The 25624-nt window shown below is 44.3% G+C and overlaps 1 protein-coding gene across 1 annotated transcript in view; it reads right to left on the bottom strand.

The window, feature by feature from the left end:
• Positions 1 to 25624, bottom strand: part of GUCY2C (guanylate cyclase 2C) — a 1918134-nt gene that overhangs the window by 1407513 nt on the left and 484997 nt on the right. The window contains exon 5 of the mRNA XM_073591935.1: positions 1017 to 1135. Coding sequence (XP_073448036.1) covers positions 1017 to 1135 — 119 coding nt within the window. The remainder of the gene's footprint in view (positions 1 to 1016; positions 1136 to 25624) is intronic.

Genomic DNA, 25624 nt, shown 5'->3' with positions numbered 1-25624 from the left:
TACCACTGATATTCATTCTATTGGATATTTTTACTTAAAAATAAATTCCACCATTGGATTTACGCTATGTGGAGGCCTTCTCTCTCTTTTTTGTTGCCTTGATTATATACCCACATTTGGAGGAGATGCACTTGGAGAGCTGCATTTGCCATTGCCTACTGCTGGTGAGTTCCATCCATCCTCATAATCGGTGGTCCTTTTGGATTTCCATCAGACTACAGACAAGGCGATCGCATGGCTTATCCTGGCAGCCCAATTCTACATCTACAGTTCCATGCCTGATAGATCCACCACCGTACGGTAAGCTGGGTCCACCATCTCTGGTAAGAGTACCCTCCCCTTTTTTTTCTCTTTTCCCTGGGAGGTGAAGGCACTCCCAGGTACATCCTTCCATTGTTCATCTGTTTATATAAGAGACTGTCCGACAACTCTAACAACAGTGGGTTCTCAGACGTTTTCCCTGAGAAGGTGAAGGCACTCCCGGGTGCATCCATCCATTGTACATCTGTCTATATAAAAGACTGTCTGATATCTCCAACAACACTGGGTTGTCAGTTGTTGCTGCTTACTTTGGATGTTCTATGGATTATCATATGTATACTTTCACCTGCATTTGAAAACCAGTATTGTTTTTGTCCCTTTACTACATGCCTATGATTACACACGGGTCTATTTTTTATTTTTCACATGATAGTGCATTTTTTCCCCCAGCAGGTCACTATTCCCATCATTTTTTATGTAATCACATGTATGTTTCCAATTACATATAAGTTTACTTTTTGAGCATTTATATAAATTAATTATTATTAAATTCAGTCACAATATCACATTACTTTTGCTTAGTAGCAATTTTCACTATATGTGTTGCGACTTCTGTGCGACTTACCATCGCATGAGGTCTTTTGTGTCAGGTTCACTTATTTTCAGCGCTACACTTTTATTTACACATTGACATATCAAACCACAATTTTTCTTTTAGAACTAATAAAAACACCAAAAATTTATTAGCGATATACCATTGCTTTTCCGGTTTGGATTTTCAACAACTTTTTTCACATCATTTTCTTTCAAGATTTGTCTGAAATTCAAGGCTCCTGTGAAATAGGAGACAGTAGGCTCCAATGCATTAATATACCTGTTTAAAAAAAAAAAAAAAAAAAATCTCATTAGAAAATACCAAATCTAGTGTCACAAATCAATCTTGTTAGAATGCATTAGCTAGCAGCTAGCCCAATGTCGTATACATGAGTTTGAGCTAGTACTTTGCCACTGTTATTACCAGTCGATCAAAACTCAAGCTAAGACCTATGTCCCCAAGATATTATGACCCACTCAGGGTCTGGTGCACACATCAGAAGCTATATCTAAGGGCTTTTAACTATATTACTCATCATTGTATTCCCAATCGTCTTAACAGGTGTACATGAAGTCAACTAAAGCTATATATCCACTTGCTTACCGGGCACTTAAACCCCCCTCCTATCCAGACCAATTTTCAGCTTTCAGCGCTGATGCACTTTGAATGACAATTGCGCGGTCATACAACACTGTACTCAAATTAAATTTTTATCATTTTTTCCCCACAAATAGAGCTTTCTTTTGGTGGTATTTGATCACCTCTGCGGTTTTTATTTTTTGTTTAAAAAATGTAAAAAGACTGAATTATAAAAAATGTTTTTTTTTTTTTTAATTTTGTTATAAAAAATTTAAAACAGGTAATTTTTCTCCTTCATTGATGTACGCTGATGAGGCGGCACTGATGGGCACTGATAGGCGGCAGTGATGGGCACTGATGGGTGGCAGTGATGGGCACTGATGGGTGGCAATAATGGGCACTGATTAGTTACACTGATAGGCAGCAGTGCTAGGTGGCACTGATTGGCACTACTGGTGGGCATTGATAGCTGGCACTTGTGGGCATTGATAGGTGGCACTTGTGGGCACTGTTAGGTGGCACTTGTGGGCACTGTTAGGTGGCACTGTGGGCACTCGGTGACCACAGCGTGCTCAGCGCACACCCTGTAGGGCGCGCACACAGGGGAGGCCGTCATATGACGGCCTCCCGGGAATTCAGGTCCGCGCTGTGGCCGTCATTTGGCCATAGCGCGGATGCCAAGTGAATATACAAACTAACGCTCTCCTGACTTTTCCACATGCTGATATTGAAGAACTTTCAGTGCCATTTGCCACAGAAGAAATTGCATCAGCAAATAAGTCATCCCCAGGCCCAGAAAAGCCCTGGCCTGATAGCTTTACCCTTTGCTTTTACTCCCAATTTCTAGATTCTATATCTCCACTTATGAGAGAGGCCTTCAATTCTATCTCACAAACTTGTTCTTTTTTCGAGATACTCACAAGAAGCTTTCATAACTGTTATACCGAAACCTAATAAAGACCCAGTGTCATGTAGTAGTTATAGACCAATTTCTCTTATTAACGTTGATTTAAAACTATATGCAAAAATGATAGCCCATAGACTTCAATCTTCTATTCCCTCCCTGGTCCATTTAGACCAGGTAGGGTTTGTCCTTAGCAGAGAAGCGAGGGCTAATACTATCAAAACAATTACCCCCATGGACTATGCAAAGAAAAAAACATCTCGCAGAGCGTTTGACCCTGTATCCTGGGACTTTATTCTTGCCTGTCTCACACAAATTGGTGTACCCCCCTAGCTTACTAACCAAAATCATGACTCACCCCAGGCTAGGGTTTGAATCAATGGTATTTTATCTGACCCCATCTATATCCACAATGGAACATGTCAAGGGTGTCCCCTTTCGCCCTATTTTTATATTTTGCCAATTGAACACCTTGCAAACGCTATTAGATCTAACCCTTCTATTTAAGGTTTGGTTTATAGTCCAAAGAGAGATAAAATTAAATCTTTATGCTGATTACTTATTATTGAATATCTCTAACCCCAACATGGCTTTTCCAGCCCTAAAGTGAATATGCATAATACAGAAGCATTAAATAATACCATACCAGACTCAACTGTCTCAATGTTGTAGGACTCTTTCCCTTTTATTTGGAAAACCAAAGCTATCAAACACCTAGGTATTCCAATTCCACCTAATCTAGAATCTCTTTATGATTCATATTATAAACCTTTTATTGTCATTGGTAAATAGCAGGTTGAAGGATTGACAGGTTTTCTTTTTTAATCTCTTTCCTTTTTATTGAAATCCATAAGAAAAATACACATAAACACAGTTTGTGGTACATATATAAACGTTATAACAGCATTTCACTGCTTCACTTACTATTGAATCCGTTCCATTCCCCTTTTTCTTTCCCTCTCCCTTCCCTCCTATTGCTATCCCTTGCTTAACAGGTTGACAGGTTTTCAATCACTCATGATTGGGAAGGATGACACTCCTAAAAATGGATATTTTTTTCCCCATATTCTTTATTACTTTCAAAATGTACCAATAAACCCTCCACATTCCTTCTTCAGTGCTTTAAAATTCTTATTCGTGCGTTATGTTTGGGATGTTTCTCACGCTAAAATTGGTTATGACACCTTAACTAGGCCAAAATTATTTGGGACGAGTGAGTCTGCTCCACATGGGTCATTATCACAAAGCGGTTCACATAGCTCGTGTATTAGACTGGTTTCATACTATCTCCTTACCCTCTTGTGTCTCTACCGTGGATCTTGCCATCCTTACGTCCTCAGGCAAATCTATATCTTTTTGTGTTTTAGCAACTCTTAAAATCTGGGACTGCTTACTTGACATTCTTACATAAATCCACTAATGCCACTCACAGGCAATCCTGAATCCCCCCCCCCCCCCCCCCAGGGTTGCTATCAAAGCCTCCTCCCTCTTCTGCTACTTCGAAAATGTATTTCTTATTGACTGATGTTATTGCTTAAACCAGCCCGAAACCTTTAACACAATTGAATGAGTCACGCAAGTAGGTGGCTATTGTATTTCCAACTTCGTAACTTCTATAAATCATTAAACACAAGAGGTGATCTATATCGTCCCCTTACCATTTTTGAATCTCTATGTACACAACCTGACCCCCCCCCCCCACACACACACACACACACACACATACTTTTTCCCCTCTCTATAATTTTCTCCTAACCAATATCTTTTCTGACATACCTTATTTTGTGGAATGGGAAATAGAGCTAGGAGTGATTTTTGCGGAGGAAGGAGTTCGTAAATCCTGTATATGGACTCATAAATCTTCTGTTGCGAGTAAAATATAGGAATTAAATTACAAAGTCATTACAAGATGGTATCTCTGTCCTTGTAAAACTACACAAAATATTTCCAAACCCATCGAACCAATGTTGGCAATTGTCTATCTCATTTAGGCACCATGCAACATATATGGTGGAGTTGCCCTGCTTTGCACCCATTTTGGGATAATATGTTTAAAATATATAGTGCCTTTACCTCAGAGACAGTGCCCCAAACTCCCCAAATAGCATTATTATCTACTGTATGTTCCCAGAATCTGTCTCAAAAGTTAAGAAGGGGATTTTTCGTTACTTTTTCGTGGCTGCCAGGGCGATTAATTCCAAGTTATTGGAAATCACAGCACACTCCTTCAATAATAGAATGGATAACTGAATTAAATAAGCTTATGAGAATGGAAGAACTATCGGCAAAGCTACACAACCTATGTTCTAATTTTTAGGATGTATGGCTCCCCTGGATATCTTTTATGAAAAACCCTAACTTTGCAACCTTACTATCCTAGAATTCCTCCACCTGACCTTAAAACCCCTATTTCTTTATATATTTCTTTATATATTATTGGACATCTTGTCGACAGACCCATGTATTTTTTTTTTTTTTTCTCGCTTTTTCTTTTCTTTGTCTCTCTCTACATTTAATCATGGTCTTAAATGCTTAATTCTTAATGTACACTTGCAATTTTATTTTAATATTTTTCATGGCAATCTATGTTAAGATCCATAGGTATATCACTAAATATATTTAAGGCACCTTTTTTTTTTTTTTTTTTTTTTCCTTTTTGTAAATTTCCACAAATTTCTATGATGAAAATCTCAATAAAAATGATATATATAATAATAATAAAAAAAAGAATGCATTATATAAAGAAATGATATGTTTGTTATTGGCATCTAGAGCTTTTTTTAGCACAGGACTCCCATCATCAAAAACCAGCATGCATAGTATTGCTGTACAGTGTTTTACTATTAACAAAGTATTCTCTTCAGTAAAATACTCCACTAATGTTAAACCTTGTCATACCTAAGCACCTACAGTAGATCTATTAATGCCATAAATGCACCATTCTATGCCAATATTTTGGGCTAAGAAACACTTACACACTATATATGTAATATATATATATATTTGTGTGTGTGTGTCCCCCACTGTATGAGGCAAACACGGGCTATGGCAGACATTTAAAGTGAAGTATAGTGGGTTCAGCCACACATTTGTCTTGGATGTCCATCCCTGCCTTTTTCTCTCAGGAGTCTTTTTAACTATCCATCTTTTGGAATGGTGTCATCCTGGATATAAAGTGTTTGAAACATGTAATCCCACCTTCTTGGCCTGTAAGTGTTGTGCTTCTGGGCAACTTTACAGGTTCCAACCCTGGGATGGAGGGTTATGCATAGGTTTTTGTCTTTTTAATTGTTTAGGACACTTCACTTGGCTGCCAACTTTAGAGTGTGTACCCTGAAGAAGCATATGTAGCGAAACGCATAGGATGTCACACGCTTGCTATACCTATGTACATTTGTCTGACTGTTTTGTACTGTTGATTTTAATCTAATAAAACCGATGTTTTTATGAAGTGAGGTTTTTTTTTTTATATATTGGTTATTCACTTGCTTGGCACAATTAAAGTCCCTTCCACAGTGAAGGAATAGCCTCGTATTCGGTTGGATCCCGACCTTCCTTCATTAGGGGAATTTACATTGTATGGTGTGTGTAAAATATATATGCCGAATTTGCAGGTTTTCCTACTTAACAAGCATGCAGAGGTCTGTAATTCTTTATCATAGGTACTCTTCAACTGTGAGAGACGGAATCTAAAACAAAAATCCAGAAAATCACATTGTATGATTTTTAAATAATTACTTTGCATTGTATTGCATGGCATAAGTATTTTATCACCTACCAACCAGTAAGAATTCTGGCTCTCACAGACCTGTTATTTTTTTTCTTTAAGAAGCCCTCCTGTTCTCCACTCATTACCTGTATTAACGTGCAACTGTTTGAACTCATTACCTGTATAAAAGACACCTGTCCACACACTCAATCAAACAGAATCCAACCTCTCCACAATGGCCAAGACCAGAGAGCTGTGTACGGACATCAGGGATAATATTGTAGACCTGCATAAGGCTGGGATGGGCTACAGGACAATAGGCAACCAGCTTGGTGAGAAGGCAACAACTGTTGGCGCAATTATTAGAAAATGGAAGAAGTTCAAGATGACGGTCAATCTCCCTTAGTCTGGGGCTCCATGCAAGATTTCACCTCGTGGGGCATCTATGATTATGAGGAAGGTGAGGGATCAGCCCAGAACTACACGGCAGGACCTGGTCAATGACCTAAAGAGAGCTGGGACCACAGTCTCAAAGAAAACCATTAGTAACACACTACGCCGTCATGGATTAAAATCCTGCAGCGCATGCAAGGTCCCCTTGCTCAAGCCAGCGCATGTTCAGGCCCGTCTGAAGTTTACCAATGAACATCTGGATGATCCAGAGGAGGAATGGGAGAAGGTCATGTGGTCTGATGAGACAAAAATAGATCTATTTGGTCTAAACTCCACTCGCTGTGTTTGGAGGAAGAAGGATGAGTACAACCCCAAGAACACCATCCCAACCATGAAGCATGGAGGTGGACACTTCATTCTTTGGGGCTGCTTTTCTGCAATGGGGACGGGACGACTCCACCGTATTGAGGGGAGGATGGATGGGGTCACATATCGTGAGATCTTGGCCAACAACCTCCTTCCCTCAGTAAGAGCATTGAAGATGGGTCATGGCTGGGTCTTCCAGCATGACAACGACCCAAAAGCACAGCCAGGGCAACTAAGGAGTGGCTCTGTAAGAAGCATCTCAAGGTCCTGGAGTGGTCCAGCCAGTCTTCAGACCTGAACCCAAAAGAAAATCTTTGGAGGGAGCTGAAAGTCTGTATTGCCCAGCGACAGCCCCGTAACCTGAAGGATCTGGAGAAGGTCTGTATGGAGGAGTGGGCCAAAATCCCTGCTGCAGTGTGTACAAACCTGGTAAAGAACTGCAGGAAATGTATGATCTCTGTACAGGGGGTCCCCTACTTACAAACATCCGACTTACAAACGACTCCTACTTACAAACGGAGGGAGACAACAGGAAGTGAGAGCAAATCTACCCCTAGGAAGGGAAATTCACTCCTGTAAGAGCTATTATGGGGAAAAGGTACCTCCACTGATGCTTTATCACCAAGGCTTGTTTCCACAACAACCCAAAATTTTCAAAATCCAATTGTCATTGGGACAGAAAGGGAGGTGAAATCTTCTGAACAGGGGCACACACAGCAAAACAAATGTTACAGGGGTGTTAACCCTTCCCTATGCTATCCAAAAAGCTTAAAAATAGTTTTTTTGGCTGGAGCTACACTTAAAAAATGTACCTGTTCCGACTTACAAACAGATTCAACTTAAGAACAAACCTACAGTCCCTAACATGTTTGTAACCCGGGGACCCCCTGTAATTGCAAACAAGGGTTTCTGTACAAAATATTATTAAGTTCTGTTTTTCTGATGTATCAAATTCTTATGTCATGCAATAAAATGCAAATTAATTAATTAAAAATCATACAATGTGATTTTCTGGATTTTTGTTTTAGATTCCGTCTATAACAGTTGAAGAGTACCTATGATAAAAATTACAGACCTCTACATGATTTGTAAGTAGGAAAACCTGCAAAGTCGGCAGTGTATCAAATACTTGTTCTCCCCACTGTATGTATTCTGTACTCTTACTCCTGGACCCCTCTGCTGCCTTTGATACGGTTGACCACCCCCTCCTCCTCAAAAAATGACATGCCTTTGGTCTCCGTGACTGTACACTTTGCTGGTTCTCTTCCTATTTATCCAACCGCACCTTTAGTGTTTCTTACAACTCTACTTCCTCCTATCCTCTTCCTTTCTCTGTTGGGGTCCCCCAGGGTTCTGTTCTTGGACCTCTCCTATTTTCAATCTACACCGCCTCCCTGGGTCAACTGATAGCCTCCCATGGCTTCCAATACCACCTCTACGCTGACGACACCCAAATCTATTCCTCTACCCCTCAGCTCACTCCCTCTGTCTCCTCACGCATCACTAATTTACTATCAGATATATCAGTCTGGATGTCACACCACTTCCTCAAACTCAATCTATCCAAAACTGAGCTTATAATTTTTCCTCCCCCATATGCCCCTTCCCCTGATCTCTCTGTCAAAATCGATGTGACAACTATAAGCCCATCCCCACATGCTAAGGTTCTAGGTGTAGTCCTAGACTCTGAACTCTCCTTCAAGCAACACATCCAATCACTGTTAAAATCCTGCCACCTCAACCTCTGCAACATCTCCAAAATATGCCCCTTTCTAACCAATGACACAACAAAGCTCTTAATTCACTCGCTGGTCATCTCTCGCCTCGACTACTGCAACTCCCTTCTCATTGGCTTACCTCTACATAGTCTATCACCTCTTCAATCCATCATGAATGCTGCTGCCAGACTCCATCTTACCAATCGCTCTGTGTCTACCACTCCTCTCTGTCAATCCCTCCACTGGCTTCCGCTCGGCCAAAGAATTAAATTCAAAATTCTACGTACAAAGCCATCCACAATTTCGCCCACAGCTACATCACTAGCTTAGTCTCTAAATACCAACCTACTCATTCTCTTTGTTCCTCTCAAGACCTCCTGCTCTCTAGCTCCCTCGTCACCTCCTCCCGTGCTCGCCTCCAGGACTTTTCCAAAGCCTCTCCAATCCTATGGAATGCCCTACCCCAATCTGCCTGCTTATCTCCTACTCTCTTAGCTTTTAGACGATCCCTGAAAACCCTTCTTTTCAGAGAAACCTATCTTACCCACACTTAACAACTGTTTTTTTTTTTTTTTTTTTTTTCCATCAGCTCATCCCCCACAGTTATTACCTTTTGTTTCCACTTGACCCTCCCTTCTAGATTGTAAGCTCTAATGAGCAGGGCCCTCTGATCCCTCCTGTATTGATTTGTATTGTAAGTGTACTGTCTGCCCTGTATAATCCTGTGTAATAATAATAATAATAATATGTGTATATATGTGTGTGTGTGTGTGTGTGTGTGTGTATATATATATATATATATATATATATATATATATATGTGTGTATATGTGTGTATATATAAAATACTACCAGGTTTGTCTTGTCAATTTGTTGAAATATTGGAAAGACCATATGAAATGTATCACATCCTGGAAGGTCATAGAGGCTACATCAAAAGACGTTAGAAAAATGCTATAAGCCGATGTTATTAAATATTAGTAAATGGTCAGGCCCAATTGTGTTAGTACCAAAGCCCAACTGCACCCTGCAGTTCATAGCATTTTCTAAAGTCATTGTAGAAGTCGAGTGTCCCTGTAGCGACTAAATGTGTTAACTTCGGAGACCCATAATTTTTGAATACCTTATTGATATCCACTATTGATGTGTCTGGTACCATGATGCAAGGAAGCTTGTCGCTCATGTTATATGTGTCTTATCTTTATGACTGTTATATAACCCTTCCTGCATGTGTCGCAGAATTATTGTTTATTTTCTTCTGCTGTTTACTGACTGTCTCTTATTACTTGAAAATCTTAACACAAAACATTGAAACAGAAAGTGCAATCAAGTGTCTACGTTTGACAGATATCCCAATGCCTGGGTGGAAGAATTAATAGAGGTGAAGACCAGCCCAATACATCACCACACTGGACCTCTTTTTTTCCCTTTTGACTGGGAATCCACTCACCAACTGTATTTAAAGCGGTTGTATACCCGCACACGTAGAAAAAAAGAAACCCTGTAAGGCAAAAGGCATAATGAGCTAGTATGCACCTCATACTAGCTCATTATGAAATACTTCCCTTAGAACGAGGTCCTCGTATTGCAGCCCGGTCCACGCCGAGGGAGCTGACATTTTGCCATCTGCGATTCTTCTGTGAGTTGTGAGCGCTGTGAGTGGCCGGAGCCACAATGACGTCACTCCTGCGCATGCTTGTGGGAGTCTTCTTCCCGGCAAGGTCTGGCAGCGTCTGCTGGACCTTCTGCCAGGCATTCACAGCGTATGCACCACTGACGTCAGTGGCTACATGCAAAGTTAATATCTCCTAAATCGTACAAGTTTAGGAGATATTCATTTTACCTACAGATAAGCCTTATTATAGGCTTACCTGTAGGTAAAAATAAGGGTATAAAACCACTTTTAAGGGTTTATATCACCTCTTCCCATGATACCCTATAGTCCGCTAACTATCCAGGACTTTGCTTACAGAAATGTGGAAAAAATACAGAAGTTTCTGGTTGGGAACATTTCCTTAAATATTGTACCCCTTTCGCATAGGGAGTCCCTCTCATGTTCTACTTATTCTCCAAAAACAACTGTTATTTTTTATTTTGGGCAATACCAAGCCTATCATAAATGTCAGGAACGGTGTCATTACTGGTTTCACCTGCTGATGGCACTGTTACGCTCAGCACCAAAAGCTGTAATTCTGGTGGCCACCAGCGGGTGTCTCCCTGCCTGGACTACCGACCAGCTATCAATCAAACCTGTTGGGTGTCTGCTGGTCTATATAAGCCCAGCCTGAGCCCAAGCTCATTGCTTCAGAATTCCCTCTGCTAGCCTTGTACCTGCCTGTCCTGTACACCGTTCCATGAATCCTGTCCTGGAGACCTGTTCCCTGTTACCTGCTTTTGTCCTTGAGACCTGTTCCCTGTTACCTGCTCCCTTTACAGTCTGCTTCCTTATACCCGGCTTCTGTTCCCATTTTGCTTTTGTCCCTGCCTTGTTTAGTTCATGTTTGTTTCTTTTGCTCGTGTGTGTGTGTATACAGGTGAAACTCGAAAAATTAGAATATCGTGCAAAAGTTAATTTATTTCACTAATGCAACTTAAATGGTGAAACTAATATATGGGAAAGACTCATTACATGCAAAGCAAGATAGTTTAAACTGTGATTTGTCATAATTGTGATCATTATGGCTTACAGCTCATGAAAACCCCAAATCCACAATCTCAGAAAATTAGAATATTACATGCGATCAATAAAACAAGGAATGCACATAGAACAATAACGGACCTCTGAAAAGTATAAGCATGCATATGTACTCAGTACTTGGTTTGGGCCCCTTTTGCAGCAATTACTGCCTCAATGCGGCGTGGCATGGAAGCTATCAGCCTGTGGCGCTGCTGAGCTGTTATGGAAGACCAGGATGCTTCAATAGCGGCCTTCAGCTCTTCTGCATTGTTTGGTCTCATGTCTCTCATCTTTCTCTTGGCAATCTTTCTCTATGGGGTTCAGGCCAGGCAAATTTGCTGGACAATCCAGCACAGTAATCCCATGGACATTGAACCAGGTTTTGGTGCTTTTGGCAGTGTGGGCAGGTGCCAAGTCCTGCTGGAAAATGAAGTCAGCATCCCCATAGAGCTCATCTGCGGAAGGAAGCATGAAGTACTCCAAAATCTGCTGGTAGACAGCTGTGTTGACCCTGGACTTAATGAAGCACAGTGGACCAACACCAGCAGATGACATGGCTCCCCAAATCAACACAGACTGTGGAAACTTCACACTGGATTTCAAGCATCTTGCAGTGTGTGCTCTCCATTCTTTCTCCATACTCTGGGTCCTTGGTCTCAAAATGAGATGCAAATTTTGCTCTCATCAGAAAAGAGGACTTTGGACCACTGAGCAACAGACTGGGTCTGTTTTTCTTTAGCCCAGGTAAGACGATTCTGATGTTGTAAGTTGTTCAGTAGTGGCCTGACAAGAGGAATATGACATTTGAAGCCCATGTCCAGGATCCGTCTGTGTGTGGTGGCTCTTGATGCACTGACTCCAGCCTCAGTCCACTCCTTGTGAAAGTCCCCAACACTTTTGAATGGCCTTTTCCTGACAATCCTCTCCAGGCTGCAGTCATCCTTGCTGCTTGTGCACCTTTGTCTTCCACACTTTTCCCTTCCACATAACTTTCTATTAATGGGCTTTGATACAGCACTTTGGGAACATCCAACTTCTTTTGCAATTACCTTTTCAGGCTTTCCCTCCTTATGGAGGGTGTTAATGATGGTTTTCTGCACAACTGTCAGGTCAGCAGTCTTTCCCATGATCGTGATTCCTACTGAACCAGACTGAGAGACCATTTAAAGGCTCAGGAACCCTTTGTAGGTGTTATGGCTTAATTAGCTAATTAGAATGGGACACTTTCAGCCTAGAATATTGCACCTTTTCACAATATTAAAATTTTCTGAGATTGTGGATTTGGGGTTTTCACGAGCTGTAAGCCATAATCATCACAATTATGACAAATCACGGCTTGAACTGTCTTGCTTTGCATGTAACGAGTCTATCTCATATATTAGTTTCACTTTCACTTAAGTTGCATTAGTGAAATAAATGAACTTTTGCACGATATTCTAATATTTCGAGTTTCACCTACATATATTAGTTGGATAGTTAGGTGGTTTTGGGGTTAGCCGTCTCTTGCACTTGTTTACTTGTTTATGGTTTGCTGTTTGGTTTGCACGTGTGTCTTTATCTTTAATAAACATACTTTTTTCATTTACTTGTTTGTCCCTGATTCCTTGGTGCAGCCCAACGATCTGATCACCTGTATTGGATGTCTGTGTATAGCATCCCTGACAGAATTCTGAAGCCATATAATCAGACCAGTTGCACCTCGGAATTTGGCCTGAGCACTTGCTATTGTTGAAAGATGCATCTGGAAGACATTTGTATTTATCACTCCTGGCAACACGACAGAGATTTTTGTTATCAGACATTGGGTGAATACACTAGGGAACAATTGTTAGAATGCATTCATCTAGCTCATGTTTTTATTGATCAAGGCAGTTTTGTGTTTGAACACGTGCAACCATTGATTCAGATCTGTGCTGAGTTGGCCCTGTCTGATACCTCTAGGGAAGGTGATGACTATACACCCCCTTTTAGTGCAGCACAGTTAGTCTTTGGTGTGGCTATTGGAAGATGACTCAGCCTTTTTCTTTGAGCAATATTCAGCTTGTCCTCAGTAGGTGCTTGCAAAATGTATTGATTCAGTGCAGTCTCTGGTCAGACGAGCAATGTGCAAACCTGATTTTGTGAAATCATTGTTACAAGCCTGGTCAAGTTTGTTGCACTCAGCCTCTGCCAGCTCCCAACCACACATTTCTGTGGCTAGATAGCAGCCTGCTGGGATATCTTCCTCTCCTTTACCCCCAACATCCACAGTTGCCGCCCAATACACCCTTCTACCGATGAAGTACCAGTACCCTGTTTCCTCCTGCTGCACCTACCCTGCCTTTAACCCTCCTGCTTCTTCTCAGCTGCCTCCATCAGCTCCACTAAATCTCCCTTCAAAATCTGCTCCCTCTGTTTTACTATCCTTCCGCTCTTCGCTTCTACCAGCTGCATCCACTACCTACAACCCTGTACTCGCATACAAATCTTCAGTGGCTAAAACCTAAAAGAAGCAGAAGTTTTTCCCAACCCATACCATCATGCCAGTATCCAATCCTGCCTCCACACCAGCTGATCCGCTTCAGCCTAAAGTTCCGGTGCCTGTGTTCCAGCGTAGTCAAAATTAGCCCAAGTTCAGGAACCAGAACGGAGAGTCAGACAAGCCAAAACGTCATGGAGCCAGAGATGAGCAGAGTAGAACAGCAAGCAGGATCTGGATCCATAAGGAATGTCAACCAACCAACTCTTTAACAGGAACACAGGAAAGCGTCTCTAGAGATGTGACCAAGGTGAAGGCAGAGATCATCTGGGTTGGACGGCTTAAGTAGGCAGGACTGACAAGCAGGATATCATAAACAGGTGAGTCACTGTGGAGAGAAAGGAGCTGGCAATTAGCCGACAGCTGAGCTACCCAGACGGTACCCTTTCCAATGAACCAGGTACTGTATACACCCACAGAACCTACGGCAGTCAACAATGGACTGTACTTTATACACCTCATGGTTCTCAACCTTAATAGGGTGAGGACGAGGCACCGAGGTGGTAAAGCGGTTGCAGATCAAAGGTTTTAATAAGGAGACATGAAATACATTTGAGATACGCATATTAGAAGGAAGGTCTAATGCGTAAGCCACTGGGTTAATCCTGCGAAGAATATGGGAAGAACCAATAAACCGAGGTGCGAACTTCAGAGAGGGAACACAAAGTCGGAGGTTGCGAGATGACAGCCAGACCCTGTCCTCAACCTGGTAGGAAGGCGCAGGCAGGCATCTACGGTCAGCATGGAGTCTCTACATATCATTAGCATGTGGCAAAGCCTCCTGGTCTTGTGCCCAAGCAGAACGAAGACCATGGAGATGCTCCTCAAAGGCAGGAACAAACGAGTCAGGCAACATGGAAGTTTGGAAACCATAGTTCGCCATAAACGGGGATAATCGGGAAGCAGAATTCAAGCACTATTGTGAGCAAACACAGAGGAGAAAGCAAGCTGAATTCCCAACTGTGCACAAAAGGCTCGCCAGAACCTGGACACAAACTGACTACCCCTGTCCGAGACAATCACCTTGCGTAGCCCATGTAAGTGAAAGATCTCCCAAGCACAAATGGAAGCCAGTTCCATTTTCGAGAACTGCTCAACCACCATAAGGATAACTGTGTTGCCCTGGGAGTTGGGTAACTCCACAATGAAATCCATGGACAGGTGGGTCCAGGGCCTCTCTCCATTGGGTATGGGTTGTAGGAGGCCCACTGGAAGGTGTCGTGAAGTATTACTCTGAGCACACACGGAACAGGCAGCTACGAAGGCAGTTACATCAGCACGTAAACTAGGCCACCAGGATTGTTGGGAAATGGCCCCAAAAAGTTGATTCTTCCCAGGGTGGCCAGCAGTCTTGGGAGAATGGTAAGTCTGGAGCACGGCAGTACGGAGACTCTCTGGGACAAAGCAGTGGTCACAAGGTTTCACCCAAAGGAGAAGTGAGACTGGTGCAAACCATAGCCAGAATACGATCAGGAGGAATCACAGGGTCTGAAACCCACTCCATCTTGGAAGTGGAGGAAAATTGTCCTGACAAAGCGTCACCCCTTACATTCTTAGTACCGGGTAAGAATGAGACAATGTAATTGAAACTAGAACAAGAAAAGAGCCCATCGCACCCTTCTGGGAGAGAGAGGTCTTCATTTTTTCCAGGCTAAAATGATTGTTAACAGCTCTCTGTCACCAATCTCGTAATTGCACTCCGCAGGTGACAATTTCTTGGGAAAGTAGCCACAAGGATGCATAGCGCTCTGAGGTAGGACGTTGAGACAGAAGAGCGCCAACTCCAGTCTCAGAAGCATCAACCTCAAAGATAAAAGGTAACTTAGGATCAGGATGTGCCAACACAGGAGCAGAAACAAAGGCAGCCTTGACACTCACAAAGGCAGCCTTGAGACTCTCAAAGGCCTTAATGGATTCCAGAGACCAACTCTGTGGGTTACCGTCCTTTCTGGTCATATCAGTCAGGGGCTTGACCAGAGATGAGAAGTTACAAATAAACTTCCGATAATAGTTGGCAAAGCCAAAAAAATACTGCAGAGGACGTAAACCCACGAGTTGGGGCAACTGTAGGACTGCTGAAACTACATAACCCAGGAATTAAACCTGTTCACAATGGAATTCACACTTCTCCAATTTACAATAGAGATTGTTCTCTCTTAGTTTCTGAAGCACACGACAGTCATCTGTGTAGTGGCACATGAGAGCGTCTCTAGAGATGTGACCAAGGTGAAGGCAGAGATCATCTGGGCTGGACAGCTTAAGTAGGCAGGACTAACGAGCAGGATATCATCAACAGGTGAGTCACTGTGGAGATAAAGGAGTTGGCAATTAGCCAACAGCTGAGCGTCCAGCTTAGAGTAGGAAGGGCTGAGCCCAGCTGTGACAGTCAGATGTTGTGGTAAGCTTAATACAACTGTATATTTATGTCATTTGTTAGGTTGAATGTATGAGTCTGTTTGTACTGTCAAGTTCTTTTTTAACTTTTCAGATATTCCCGCAGCACCCTTGAAGAAGTAGCTGAAGACTGTGAAATACTTACGTTTGACTCGAACAACGGGACCATCCCTAATGGTGACATTATGGTGGTTTAATGTGGTTTTTAATACTTGTAGGGGATTAATAGGGTCTTTTGGTGTATTTTGTTTATCTTCAGATAAAGCTTTATCCAAATGGGATGGCTGATGTATGTTTATCCACTGTACTTCCAGAGGTGGATGCTGCCCTCTAGTGTCGGTTGCCTTCAGAGATCCTATGGATGAGAAAGTGGACTTGTTCACACCAGATGCAGTCCAGTGCATTTTTACTCTGCATCAAGAACGCATGGACAGTGTCTAACTTTGATTCCAATTACCTAGTTCACACCAGTACAGCGCATTCTAGTGCAGTCAACAAAAGAAGAATGTTGCATTGTTTCTGTATGGAGCACATCTGGAAAGTGGCAAAACGCATTGAGAATGCATCAAAAATACTCATGCAGAAACACATCTAGAACACAGAAATTGTGGTGATCTGGCCATCAGGCTTACACAGAATCTATACAGTGACAGATTTTGCCTGTCAATCAGCAATATAAACTTCAGAAATGGAATTACATTCAACACTGGAAACTACAAGTTTTGGCACAGTTTCTGGAAAGTGTGGAACTTAGCAACTGACTTTTGGTTGACGCTTTTGATAGACCTAGTACAAGCGCTGGCGCACTCAGTCACTGCTATGAGAGCATTGTAGTTACGCCACTGGAGGGCAGGCGGAACATCTACATAAGACTTCGACATTTCCTATAATAGGAGGTTATTGTTTGGCTAAACGCTGAACAATGCAATTAAGCAAATGAAAGGAGGAAAAGTCTGGACTGTGGCCATAGACTAGTAAGAGGAATGCCGCATACACACGAGCGGACTTTTCAACCGGACTGGTCCGACGGACCGAGTCCGGCGGACAATTCGACCGTGTGTGGGATTCATCGGACCTGCAGCTGACTTTTTCGGTCGAAAATCTGACGGACTTTAGATTTGGAACATGTTTCAAATTTTTAAGTCGGAACTCCGCCGGACCCAGTTCCTATCGAAAAGTCCGCTGGTCTGTATGCTAGTCCGACAGATGAAAACCGACGCTAGGGCAACTATTGGCTACTGGCTATCAACCTTATATTAGTTCGGTCATACGTCATCACCTACGAATCCGTCGGACTTTGGTATGAACTTGTGTAGGCAAGTCCGTTTGTTTGGAAAGACCGGATAGACCGTCGGACCAGTCGGGTCGAAAAGTCCGCTCATGTGTACGCGGCAGAAGCCGCCATCCTTCACTCAAGCCTACTAAACTTCAGAAGGTACAGGAGGCCAAATCTTATAGGACAGGCTGGAGATTTAACAGATCACAGTGGAGGTGTCTCAAAGTTACTTTTGACATGAAATCAAGTCCAGAGCAGGCTGCTAAAATGGCTGGAAAGTCTTTTTGAAGGTGCAGCCAACCAGTCTCTTCCAGTTGGGGCCAGGGGGCCTGAGTGAAGTTGTTGATTGTCCCCTTCTTCTGGAGGGTTTGGACGACAATCATCAAAGACAAGTGGGTCCAGAATACAGGTGGGAGTACAAGGGAGAATTCCAAAGTTGACCACTGAATTAATTTAATTTATGTTCAACGGATCTCTGAAGAGAAAATGTTTGCAAGATTTTTATACGGCTACAAGGCCATCATGCCAGTGATGCCGGAAACATAGAATTATCTGGGGCCTTTCTCCCCAGATATTCTAGTACTTAAGGCAGGAGCCTTCTGGCCTGTTTCATTTTGAAGGAATCAAATGTGTTAATACACACCAAGAGGTTCAAGATGGAGTCCATGCAGACAGTCACAGGGACAGTTCAGCAGGAGGACCAGTTGGTATCAATCGACTAGCTGACTCATGCTTCCATGTACCGATCAAGGCCGAGCACCAGAGGCATGTGGGATTTGTGGTGGCCAGATGTCACTTTCAGTTCAGGTGTCTGCCTTTTACAGAATTGGCACAGCCCCAGGAATCTTTTTGAAGATCTTGTTGGCATTGGTGGTACCTCGGGCCGGGTGGCACATGAAGACGCTTCAATTGTCCTTCTTTAGCCTATGAGCTGGGCTGTCTATGGATCAGAAAATCTTTGTGCCTATACAAATTCAACAAGACCCGGAATTTTGGACATCGCCACTGTGCTTCTTTTCTGAGGCATGTCTCTCAGCCCAGAAGATAGGATGATGCTGATGCCAGTCTCTGGGGCTGGGGAGTCTACAATCTGAAGAAACAAGTGCAAGGCCATTGGAGCGTGGTGAAGCGCAGACTCCCCAAGTATCTTGAATGGAAGGAAGCCTTTTTCTAGTATTGCAAGCCTTTCAGGATCTTCAAAGAGGCCTGAGTAAGGTTGACAACAAGACAGTAGTAGCCTACATTGCCTGACAAGGGGACACCAAAAGTCTTTTCTTGTTACATCTTGCAAAGAAACTTTTTGTGGTAAACATCCCTGATCTCCTCCCCCATCTAAGGCGCAGCTGATAATAATTGGCTGCGTTTGTGATTAGAGTGAAAGGAGTATATTAAGCAAGCCTCTGTCTGACATGGCTGACATCCACCAGGTGGTCTGGATGCCAGGACGTGTCTCCATGTGTCTTCTTCCCACATATTAAGGTATGCCTTACTGGATAATCTGAACAGGACTCCTATACCCCCAGTATCACTACTCTTACCACTACTGCTGCTCTATCTATATGATAATTAACACTCAATAAGATCAGTGTTAATCTCTTTTGCCCATTAATATTTGCTCTCTGACAGCTTTAAATGACTTTATATTCCTGCATTTTTAGCCCAATTGAAGGGCTTATAGACTATTGATAAGCCACGTATTTAAACGGTGCAATTTATCTTATATATATGGTCCATCTACCTTTTTCTACCCCTCTATAAAATCCTGCCACATTACTTGGAGCATGTGGTATTTTGTAAGATTTGGTGATATTAGGAATATGAAGGGGTACTCATTGTATATCTAATATCATCATAAAAGGTGATACATATACTAATAGTAAATGCATAACAAACAGTCATTTATATCTTCCAGTTGACATCTACCATATAGTGTGTCATATCGACTTTTCAACAAACGTATTGTTCCCACACAAACAGGTAGGACATATATTTAGATATTGGGGGTTATTTATAAAAGGCAAATCCACTTTGCACTACAAGTGCACTGAAAGTGCACTTTCAAGTGCAGTCACTGTAGATCTGAAAAAACACAAAAGAAAAGCGCCTCTGAGTGCAGGTATTTGTATGGTATAAAAACATGTAATCCACACTTACATCGAGGCAAGGGATAACAGGCTCCGGGAAGGGAAGACTCCTGGATCAATCCCTTGCGTCCATAGCATTGATCGTCAGTCAGATTGTCCAGTCGGGGTAGCCGCGGTCCCCTGCAAGGAAGCCGGCCAGCTGAACTCAATAGGGATCTTCCGCTCTGAGGGGCCGCTCACTGGTGTGTGACATCACCGGAGCATGAAAAACCACAACGCGTTTCAGAGCATGCGCGAAGCTCACTTGACAAAGGAGCGCGCATGCCCAGTGTGAGCTTCGTGCATGCTCTGAAACGCATTGTGGTTTTTCATACGCCGGTGATGTCACACGCCAGCGAGCGGCCCCTCAGAGCGGAAGATCCCTATCAAGTTCAGCTGGCCGGCTTCCTTGCAGGGGACCGCGGCTACCCCGACTGGACAATCTGACTGACGATCAACGCTATGGACGCCAGGGACTGATACAGGAGTCTTCCCTTCCCAGAACCTGTTATCCCTTACCTCGATGTAAGTGTGGATTATATGTTTTTATACCAATTAAATACCTGCACTCAAAGGGGCTTTTTTTTTGTGTTTTTTCTCCTGTTTCTATCAATAGAGCTGACTTCGCTCATATGAAAAGCCTTGCCCTCAGCGCTGGTTACACTACAGAGATGCTATAGTCATTCAAACTACATAAAAATACAAAAGGCCTTCGCGCTACTAAGATGTGTTCAAAATAATCTCTTAATCATTAAAAGAGGGAAACCTTCATAAACTATAATTTTTTTTTATAGATAAACAATTAAATAACCAAAGTGCGTACCGTACATTAAAGTGCAATCAAATGAAATGAAAAAAGCTGTCTGCAGCAGGATCTTCCAGTGTTCACAATCCACTCATAAGTACATACAATCATATAGTGATTCCGCGCTACAGCAATAATGTGTAAAAAGTGCTCAATAAATAAGGTAAATAGACACTGTGTAAATGGTGCCCAATAAATTGGGGTAATAAAAAAAGTGCAAAAGAGATTAGTCCATAAGTTGGTATATCAATCTAGGGGCATTATATTCAATATGATGATGGTCTCTTAATTTGACATTTTTCAGTAAATGTCCCAAAAGAAGGTTTCTGCAAAAATGTGTTTGAATAAATTGCACAGTAAACAGGCGAGAAGTGTATAATTCCATAAATGAGCTCACAGAACCCCCACCTTCATATCTTGAAATGTCAGCATAAGGTAATATACAGGGATCTATTTCATTATTCCAACTTCCACCACCAGGGGGTCCTCCGTTCAATTAAGTGTAACACCTTGGGGGGCGTGTCCAGGATGGCGACGGGAGAGGACGCTCAGTAACAGAGCTCCTGGAGACTGCTTTTTATCCTTCCTATAACCCCGGATCTAGTGCCAATCCTGTGCCGATCGAGAGCCCAGAGGATCGGCGGGGACCCCGGGTCATGCCCAGCGGCAAATCCAGAAGGTCCAAATCGGCAACGGCACATCCTGAAGGAGCGAGGACACGGAGCCAGGCGGCCATTACAACGCACATGGCGTCCCAGACGGAGGCAGCGGACTCTCCTCCAGCTACGGCTGCTGATCTAGCTGCAGCCATTCAAACAATTGCCTCGGGTCAGGCGGCCCTAATGGACAAGATAGATCACGTCCAAACCAATGTGGACTTTATCCGAAGAGACCTGGACTCCTTCCGCGGCCGCATGGCGGAGGTGGAGCAGCGGGTCTCCGGGACTGAGGACACTGTACGTGATCACTCAGGGGACCTACACACATTGAAGGCGAGGGTGAAAGCCCTGGAGAGTAGGGCAGAAGATGCCGAGAATAGGAACAGGAGGAGCAATCTCCGCATCGTCGGCCTCCCGGAGGGAGCTGAAGGTATGGACCCTACTGCATTCACAGAGCGACTCCTGAAGGATCTGCTCCCCGGGGCGAGATTCTCTCCCTTCTTCACTATAGAAAGGGCCCACCGCATGCCAGCGACACGGGGGCCGCAGGGCTCCCCCCCTCGCACATTCATATTTAAAATGCTCCATTTTAAGGATAGGGATATGATACTGAGAGAAGCCAGAGCACTGCAAGAGCTGAAATATGAGAACACGCGGCTGATGATATTCCCTGACTTTTCCATGGAGACACAGAGGCAGCGTAAATCGTTCGATACAGTGCGCGCCAAACTGCGGGCCAAAGGTATAAAGTATAGTATGCTTTTTCCGGCACGTCTCCGGGTGGAGGATGGAGAGTCCACCCGCTTTTTCACCTCGCCGGCGGAAGCCTCCTCCTGGATAGAGACGGTACGCAGGCACTAAATATTGCTGGTTATATACCCTCTCATTTATACATCCCCACACGGATGCAACAGTGTGATCCCGGTGTTGAAAAGGAGTCAGACGGCTGAGCAGACCAACTCTCCAGACCTAATTAATGACGGAGATCCTCACTCCAATAATGCCCACCTCCTATCAGGGCTGCTCTGGGTTTCCCGTGTGCCAGAGAAATACGAGCAGGGACTTGCATGAGACATCCTGAAACACACGGCAGTCCTCTCTTTACTGCTGGCTTTCCCTATGTTCCTCTAAGGGGAGTGGGAGGGTTGCCGCCGCACGGAATGTGAACTATGAGCCCTGCTTGGGATCCAGCTTAAGGGGGGGTCCCGTTCCTTCCCCGCCATGCTGCTGGATTTTTCTGTACCATGGGACTTCTCTGTGCAGGGGGAGGTTGAGAAGAGGTGCAGCGTGTCCCGTCATGCCTAGCTCTGCAATACAGCTAAGACTGCACTCCTTAGAAATGTTGTGGATTACTTTATGGTTCTAGTTCTACAGGTTTGCAACTAAGTTTTCCTACCCCCAGCTTATGCTGGGAGACTGCACTGGTCCCACATATCTCAGTCTCCATCAACCGGTCCATGTACTGTACTCCAGAGGACGGGACTCCGGTGCCTTCTTGTACACGATACCTCCATGGAGGCATGTTGCCTCTAGTTGTCTCGGGAATAAGGCTCCCTCCGGTTGGGGTGGGGGGTGGCGGGGAGGGGGGTGGGGGGAAGGTTGGGGGGGTTTTTGTTTGGTGTGTACGCAAGTATGTTAAGGGAAGTCAGTTCAATCAGTGTGTTATGTGCTATATATTGCATGTTGAAATGGTTACACAATCTGGCAAGGCATATGTGACGGTGGGCGGCTCGCGATTGGTGGTGATGTCATATCCTGCTTTTAATGTACGATGGTGGCTTAATGTCTTTATGTAAAATTGTCTCCTGGAACACCAGGGGTCTAAACTCCAAGGTTAAACGATCACTGGTGTTCCAGTTCCTGCAGAGACAGTCCCCCCACATATGCATACTCCAGGAGACGCATCTTGTGGGAGGGAAAACAATGAGCTTGCGTAGGCCCTGGGTGGGGCATGCGTACCATTCTACCTACTCTAACCTGGCAAGAGGGGTGAGTGTCCTGGTGCGCAAATCCCTCCCCTTCCGTTTGCTAGCTCTAGATATAGACCCCGGAGGGCGATACATAATCATTCATGCTATCATAATGAACCTGGAGCTGGTGGTGGTGGGACTCTATATCCCCCCTCCTGCCTCGGTCTCCTTTCTTTATCAACTGATCTCTAAAGTTTCACAATATGCCACTGATAATGTTCTGCTGCTGGGGGACTTTAATATGGTCCCGGATCCTGAAGTGGATAGGATGTCTAGGTCATCGGGCCCCTTGTCCGACCTTAATGCGTGGGCAGAGACCTTCAATCTTACAGATGTCTGGCGATGGAGAAATCCTCGGGTGCAGGCATTTACCTGTCACTCAGCCACGTACAAAACTTTTTCTAGAATAGACCTGGTCTACTCAGGGGGAACGATCCTGTCTAGTATTAAAGACATTGTTATTCTCCCCAGAGGGATCTCGGATCATGCCCCTGTCTCCCTGCAGCTAGAACTAACAAACCGCGCTCCAGAAGGGCTATGGCGACTTTCCAGATTCTGGTTATCTGACTCAAGGGTGGATGTCCCGTGTAGAGCTGATCTGGCTGAATTCTGGGTGAAATGGGATAGATCTATCCCTGTCCCGGTTGTCTGGGATGCATTTAAGGTGTGTATGAGAGGTAAGTTTCAGGACCGAGTAGGAAAAGTTCGTAGAGGGGCCCGTGGGGAACTTGAGAGGGCAGAAGCTAGGGTGAGTGGGCTGGAGGCGGCCTATGTTAGAGATCGTACCTCTCAGGCGTATGCTTCCTTGCAGGAGGCGCTGAGGGACGTCTCTCTCATACGCATATCAAATACAAAACTCCATCTTCTGCATCAGAGCCAGCGGATTTTCGAGCAGGGGGAGAGAAGTGGTCGCTTATTGGCCTGGCTGTCAAGGGAGTATTCCTCCCCAGTATCTATACCCTGTATCCGGTCCTCTGATGGAGAAGCCCTAACGGATCCCTCGCAAATAAATGAACAATTTGCAACTTACTATCAAGAACTTTATAGCTCTAGAGTACAATTCACTGAACCTGAGTTGCAGGCGTACCTTGAGGGGATAGACTTGCCATGCCTAACAGACGCTACTAGAGAGAGATTGGATGGTCCTCTTACTCTCAAGGAGCTCCAGCTAGCGGTGAAATCCCTCCAGAGCGGCAAGACACCGGGACCGGATGGTTACCCGGCGGAATTCTATAAACAATATACAGAAGAAATCTTGCCTATCTACAGGGAGGTGTTGCTGAAAACATTTGAGAGTGGAGTTCTCCCCTCGTCTATGTCCGAGGCGGTAATTGTTGTCCTCCCTAAGCCTGGTAGGGATCCGGAGCTGTGTTCCTCCTACCGCCCAATCTCGTTACTAAACGTGGACCTCAAAATACTTGCCAAGGCCTTGGCGGGGCGCCTAAATTCAGTGATCACAGCTTTGATCCACCCGGACCAGTCCGGGTTTATGCCGGGCAGAGGGACAGACATAAACATACGCAGGCTCCTGACGCATTTGGATGCGGCACCGGAGGGCAGCAAGGGGGTAGTGGTGTCCTTGGACGCCGAGAAAGCGTTTGATTCCGTTGAATGGGAATACCTCTGGGCTGTCCTCCGGAAGTTCGGGTTCGGACCGACGTTTATTGGGTGGCTGCGCCTATTGTACGCCTCACCCAGGGCTAGGGTACGTACGAGTAATTCATTATCAAGGGAGTTTCCCCTGGGCCGGGGAACTAGACAGGGGTGTCCGCTGTCACCGGGGCTGTTTGCCCTGGCGGTGGAGCCCCTAGCGGCCAAAATTCGGGCAGAATCCGGGATCAGGGGGCTTCAAATGGGAGTGGTGGAGGAGAAAATATCCTTGTATGCAGATGACACCATCCTGTATTTGAATGATGTCTCCTCCTCACTCCCAGTGGCTCTGCGGTTGGTAGATGAATTTGGGTCCTTCTCGGGAGTTAGGATCAATTGGAGTAAATCTCTGATTTATCCCTTGAGCCCTAACAGACCTAGACCTCCTAGTCAGAGTCAATTGGTATGGGTAGATAGGTTTAAATATCTGGGGATTCAGATAGGAGGACCAGTGGCCCAGTATTTGGATCTCAACCTAAACCCCTTACTGGCGCAGTTCTCTAAAAAGTGCACTGAATGGAGGTCGCTCCCCCTGACGCCAGTGGGGAGAGTGAATTTAATTAAGATGGTATTCCTCCCAAAATTCCTCTATCTGTTTAGGAACAGCCCAGTACAGATACCGGCCTCCTACTTTGCCAAAATAAAAGCTATAATCACCTCCTTTCTGTGGTTGGGGAAGGTGCCCAGGTTGGCGCTGACTACTCTGCAGCTGACATTAGGACAAGGGGGGTTGGCTCTTCCGGACTTCCAGGCATACTATTGGGCGGCTATATTGGTGACAGCCCGATGGTGGTTCTCCCAGCCCAGGGATAACCCCGCAGTAACCCTAGAGGCTGCGATCCTGGGCTCATATGCCGCTCTCAGCAACCTGGTGTTCCGTGGACCCAAGGCCTACCCGAACTTGACGACCCCAATGCGCACTACCATTGCGGTCTGGCAGAAGGCCAGGGCGAGTTTTCGGTCTGCAGGTAAAATATCCCCTCACACACCTCTATGGGGCAACCCCAATCTTCCTCACTTACGAACG

Source organism: Aquarana catesbeiana, linkage group LG07 (assembly GCF_042186555.1).
Source record: "Aquarana catesbeiana isolate 2022-GZ linkage group LG07, ASM4218655v1, whole genome shotgun sequence".
Lineage (NCBI taxonomy): Eukaryota > Metazoa > Chordata > Amphibia > Anura > Ranidae > Aquarana > Aquarana catesbeiana.
Note: the sequence above shows the minus strand (reverse complement) of the source record. Positions and strands in the feature narration are given on the sequence as shown.